Below are 6,552 nucleotides of genomic sequence, written 5' to 3'. Positions count from 1 at the left end.
GAGAGAGAGAGAGAGTAGCTCGACCTATCCGCGTATATATCTGATTAACGTCCATCGTGCGCCGGACGAATTTAGAGATTAATGGTCGCGACGAACGCCGACGACAGGAGAGAGCTTAATGCGTACGCTCGGACCACGCGCGCGACGGAAAAAAGGGAAGAAAGACGTCGCCGATCAGACGCCGATCGGCGAAGCAGGACCGATTATCCGATGAAGCGAGCGCGGATATGGATGGAAGGAGTTATTCCGTTAGAAAAATGATCACTTCCCGTTCATTCGCGGAGAAATCTTGCGATGGATTTATGCGGTTTTCTTATCCGCGTCGACTATTCCCGTGCTTAAGCTGATAAGCTATAATCTTGATATCTTCTGAGGAACTCGTACTCATCGAAATGGAGCCGAGACAGTCAGACTTGAGAAATAAGAGAATTTAAAAGTATGAGATTGTCACGACAAACGTAAAATGAAAAAGTGAATATATATGTTTTGTCTTTTCCAATTTATATAAATTTTATTATTTATTACTTTATAAAAAGTATTATATATTTTTTATTACATACACAAGATAACAAATTATTATATAAAATGAGATAACTTTGACTGAAATTTAAAAAAATGTCTAAATAGCATGCATTTCAAATACATATGACGTCTTCAAGGTATTTTTAAGACACTTTTTATATTCCAATTTTGACATTCTTATTGTCTAAGCATTATTAAAACATGGATCAAAATTATTTTAATTTTAGACCAAAATTATCCTATTTTACGGTACTTAAAAATTATTATCCTTATATATAACTTTTATTATTATTTGTAATTAGTTAATTGAAATTTATTTTCACCGCAGTTAAGTAATTCGGTCAAATATAATCTTACATTAAGAATCTCTGTTCTATTGTAACATCTGTCGAATGTACCCGGCCGTGAAATCGCAGCTATCATTACGTTAATTAATTAATCGTGAAACTATATAAAATACAGAAAATTAACTTACAATTAATCTACTAAGATAATTGTAAATAATCATATAACATCATTTGCATATGCGATAGAATAACAAAATGAACCAATGAAGTTTTGCCACATCTTCGCGCGTAATTACGTTAATTTGACGTAAAATCGATCGGACTACCAACGTTTATCCTCGAGTCAAAAGGCCGTATTATACAACTAAAAGTCGTGGTTGTGGGACGGAGAGGGCGGTCGTGGGTGTACCACCAACCATGATATTCCGGGGGTAGGTAGTTGAAAATGCATTACCGTGGTCGCGGCATATGGCACGGTGCACGCATGACTCGTCAACGGGGCAGGATGATAATTATGCATCGCACGCCATACGTAATGGCATGGCTCTTACCGGCGCATCAAGAAATTAATAATTAGCGTGAGGTGGAGCAGACCGGGCACACACAGGCGTTGCGTCACGGTGCACTTAATTAAAATAGAATGGAACTCGAAGAACGCGCGAGACTGCATTTGAATAGTTAGACTTTTTAAACGATAGAAATTATAGATAATTTGATTAATATGATTGATTTAAAATGAAATATATCCATTGTGATAAAAAATATATAGATATTATGTCTATTCTTCCAGGAGTCTGAAGGCCAAAAGACGAATAATGGTATTCAGTACAGTCTACATCTGCTCTATTCTAATGGTAAGTAACATTTAATCTCTTTTTCAACATTGGTATTCCGCTAAAACTGCCGAAAGTGCCGATTTAATAATTGCCTATTTTTGTTTTTTATTTAGCGGAAAGTTATTTTGTATCGTTAGAATTATTTGTTTTATATTCACATCCTCTTTCAATATTCTATACTATGTATCTAATACAAAATCAAGACAATTGTATGTTATCTAATATAAAAAAAAAGAAAAAAAATTGAAATAATTAATGGATCCAAAATGACACCAGTGGCAACTCTGGTGCTAAAAAATTATCGATTACTTAAATTTAAGAGTAAGTTTTAATTGTTAGCTAATTCTAGTTGATTTGTTTAGTCATTTGTTTTTACATGTATTTAGTTATTTTATAACTAACTTCTTATAACTATTTATGCTAAATATTAGATGTAATAAAAAGAAATCCATTATTTTTGCATGAAATTGAATGGAAAAATAATGGATTTCTTTTTACTACACCTAATATTAAACATATCTATTTCGACGAAATTATGTGCGTGCGCATGTATATGAGTATTACCAATTACATTCACAAGGTGATCGGATAGAGCCTCGAATCGATCTGTATTAGTAGTCGCATAGTGGGACACGTAATAGCTCCATTCGCAGCGATGATGACGAGCCATCGACATTCCACATGGACACCCGGTCTCTTAAGACCGCTAAAAAGCTCAGGGACTTTCGAGACCCGGGCGCAACAGAGACATATTTTACGTCGCTGACCCAGGCATGACAAAAAGGTCCATCTTAAAGAAACGCACGAATATGTGCGCACGGACGAAGCGCAAAGAGAGACGAGGAAAGACGGGGAAAGAGAGCAGAAGAAGCAAACATTATGAAGGTGGTCCAACCAGCAGACATCAAAAACGTGCTCGCATTATGAACACATTAAAAAGCCACAAGGCGCTGTACACAGGCTTCCGGCCCAATAGTTTTTCATTCCATATACGCCAAGAGTAACGTCAACAAACCGCGGTCGTCACTTTATCCCTTGTCTTGACCATCGTTTTTCCATCCTCGCTAGGAAACCACCCCTTTCCTTCTGTCTTCTCTGCCTTTTCCATCCTCCTTTTTTCCGGGATTCTTACTATAGTGTTTCCCTCCATCTCCATTGCCGGGATCCGATCAATCAATGCAAGATTTTTGCGTTGACTGGCTTGACTGAGAGACCGCGCTCCCATCTATGGGCACTAAAACGTGTCGCCAACATCGCGAACAAGAAGCAACTAACTGTTGCAAACTAAAGAATACCAAGGCGCACCTTTCGGACCGTCAGCCAAGTTTTTCATCTCTCTCGCGTCTTCTTTCGCCATATTCTGGTTTTCTGTCTCAATATCTTCGTCCACTCTACGAGAGAATACATGCTAAATCCTTCATAAATCGTATTTACCAATAGTAAACAGTATATGAGTATACTTGACTATACTTTGCATCATCGGTTATTGACTTAATTTTGTGAGCCTTTATTCAGTCATCGCTATTCTCTTGTAACGTTGACATGTATTAGTCCGATCATCTCGTTTGTTATGCGATTGACTCTTTTTAAGAATGTTACTGATCATACTGATGATACATTGGACACAAGTTTTTAACATTTTCATACTTTGTGACTTCTCCGGTGAGTTTTATTTTAATTGACGTTTATATAAATAGTCTAGATTGTTCTCAATTTTTTCATATTACTCATAGATCCATAGAAAATTTTAACATTCAGTCGAACTGATTGAAAACAATTTTCGTCGATTAACATACAATCCATCGGAGATGTGTGTGGTTAACTTATTTATGTTTATTTTTATTTTTACTTGATTTTTATTGTTTCATTTTTACTGCGAGTTTACTGCGATTATAATAAATCTGAAGATGATTGGATCAAGAAGCCGAAACATATAATTTTTAATTTTTATTATAAGACATTTTATATGTTATATCATCAAAAATTTTTACATTAATGATATCGAGAATAAGTATTAGAAAATTGACGTGTATTTATTAAAGTTTTACTGTTTTTGACTCTTATATACCCTTTAATTAATTTTATTTTTATCAGAATACATGCTACTTGTGTCCTTGTCTCTCCTTATCGTCATGTAATTTTATTCATACTTTCTCTTGAACGCAATATCGTTGTATCGCAGTATCATTCGTGTTGCTGGTGACTTTGCGTATCAGAATTCTGATCGTACGCTTGGACATGTAACAGACTTATCTGATGAAACAAGAAAATTGAGAGAATATTCGAATTTGATAAATCGTATTCCAAATTTAACTGAGAAACGCACATTTTCTTTTGAAATTTGACTTCGTGAGATTTTAATGTTATTTCCCTTAACAAAATTAAAATATATTTAACTTACATACACTTGCAAATTAATTAATTAAATTTACATTTAAGAAATAAAAATTTGTCAAATAAGAACCGTATTTATATGGCAAAAGAGACAGTCAACTTAATTGAACGTTAAGATATAATTACACCATTGACACAAGAAAAATTTTGAAAAGCATTACTCTCTAAGAAAAAGTATTTGCAATTATTGAACATGAGAATATAACAAGACTTATACATTGTCGCACACGAGTGTTACATCGCTAGTTATGTACCCTTTAGAGTCGGTACATCAGCACGACTCTGATTTATGCGCCGTAGATCGGACTGTCGTGTCGTATCGCCGTTTATAAAAGTTTCATGCACGAAATACTTTGCCGCGCGCTCGCGCGTGCGCGACCTGTTATGCCCTGGAGACAAATTGGTGCACGTTGCTCCGTCTCTCCAAGCCCACCGTTATACTAGCAGATCCACATCAGGTGTTCCTGTACACGTCGTGGCGTCACCGATCGCTCGACCAGGCAATAAATCTGTAATTAAATAATAAATAAGGAGCGTTCTCTTCCTGCCATTCGAGTGACGATGGACTCTCGCCCATATCGGGCCCTACTCCTTTTTGTCATCGCTCATTCCTCCAGCATCTTCGCGTGCTCCGTTTTCTCTTCATCTTCTTTCTACTTCTCTCCACCTTCCTCGCCAACATCAGCTACCCTTTTCTTGCACGCTTCTCGAGCCATTCGTCGCACACATATGCGATAAGGAAAATATATGATACATACATGCTCGATAAAATAGAGACGAAGACAAAATACATGAGGCTGTAGAACCGACGGAATATCGCAGTGCATAATAAAAGCGCCGCTGATCAAGGATCGCTGATCAGAGCGATAGAATGAGAGTAGTGTCGACTTTTTCGAGATCATTTTTGTCCCTTTCGAACCTGGTCGCCTAGTTATGCTAATACTCGCCGACCTAGACTTATTTGCCTCTGCTCAGCGGGACATGGCACGCGAGTCTTCTTTCTTATTCAGCATGTTCTTCATGTCTTCCCTTTATCGTCGTCGCTTTGAATTGCGAAGAGCCGCACCGCCGGCGATAAGGTTGACGCGCGGCATTCCGCACGCTCATAATTACATTCCACATCCCTTAACCGATACAAGATGAACCGATTTAAAAAGAAAGAATTCTTTTTCTCTTTTTTCTACTTTTAATATTAACTTCGTTATAGTTTTTTAGGAATTTAATAATATCTGTAATTAAATATTAATATCTGTAATTAAATATTAAAGCGATGAATGACTCTGCATGACATTAATTATAGTAAAGAGAAATATTAGTTTTCTTTTTTAATTTTTTTACTGTAAGCAACATTATTTTGTGATTAGAATATGGGTGAGATTTTATAACTTAATTTAAATTTACATGTATTTGAATTTTCATATGCAGCTTTTTATAATCAAAAAGCATAAATGTTTTATAAATTCTTAAGAAATATTATGAGTCATCATTTCACTGACAATGAAATCTTTTTATTGCAATTCACATTATGAATATCAAAAAGAATGGAATACATTTTACTATTATTTTCGTGTTGGATCATTACTGATTAGAACTTTTGTAAACAGAGAAAACCAGATACTCTGGCAGAAGCTCATAACAGTTATTCGGTCAGTTTAGCGTCGACCCGTATTTACAAATCCTGACATGGCTACGGATACGGTAAACCGGTCGACTGCGTACGTAACTTCCGGTAAAGCCGCGACGGTTTCTCGAGGTAATTTGTGAGCTAGTTTCGAGCAGAGTATCGTAATCCGCAATAACGTTATGCGGCGTGAGCCCGGGCCTGGGCGCCCGCCGGGTCTGGGAGTCTTATGTCGGGATTACTTGGCTTACTGGGCACGCGAAGCCGGAAGCCACGGGGGTGTCTGTCCGAAATACACCCCAGGATTACCCGATGCTCCCCCAGGAAGGAAGGAACAGTTTCGAAAACTTGCAAACGCCGAGATGTGCACGGCGAACTGTGCTCATGATTCTGATAGGACACAGTAATAATGCACGCCGATATGTCACGAGTAATTGCCATAATATCTTTTTCGTAATATCTTTTTCTTTTTGAAGTCTACATTGAAAAAACAACTTTGCTCAAGTATCTAAAAATATTTAATTAGATATGGATCAGAAAATAATTTTGTTAAATCATTAAAATAATTATATAAGACGCTCAAGAGAGTTGCTATAATTATATCAACCTTTGTACAATATTATTGTGCTTGAGCCTCCTACATAATAATTTTAATAGTCAAAATAAAATGATTTTCAGATTTATATCAAATTAACTTAACTTAACTTTTTTTAAATATTTTAGTAAAACTCGCCTTTTCGTGTATCTTCTGATAATTATAACTAAAATATATAATATATAATAAAACTGAAGAAATAAAACAATTTAGACTTTTTTTAATTAAACCGATTAGAGACTCTTGAAAATAAAATTTATAATAAATAACTATATATATATATATATATATATATAT

The 6,552-nt window shown here is 35.7% G+C and overlaps 1 protein-coding gene across 1 annotated transcript in view; it reads left to right on the top strand.

Annotated features, from left to right (window-relative positions):
- Nucleotides 1-6,552, top strand: part of LOC105625859 (transcription factor collier) — a 92,533-nt gene that overhangs the window by 16,631 nt on the left and 69,350 nt on the right. Inside the window, exon 3 of the mRNA XM_012207173.1 lies at nucleotides 1,600-1,663. Within this exon, the coding sequence (XP_012062563.1) occupies nucleotides 1,600-1,663 (64 nt within the window). The remainder of the gene's footprint in view (nucleotides 1-1,599; nucleotides 1,664-6,552) is intronic.

Source organism: Atta cephalotes (genome assembly GCF_000143395.1).
Source record: "Atta cephalotes unplaced genomic scaffold scaffold00001, whole genome shotgun sequence".
In the NCBI taxonomy this organism is placed as follows: domain Eukaryota; kingdom Metazoa; phylum Arthropoda; class Insecta; order Hymenoptera; family Formicidae; genus Atta; species Atta cephalotes.
The sequence above is the reverse complement of the archived record's forward strand: the minus strand, read 5'-3'. Positions and strand labels throughout refer to the sequence as shown.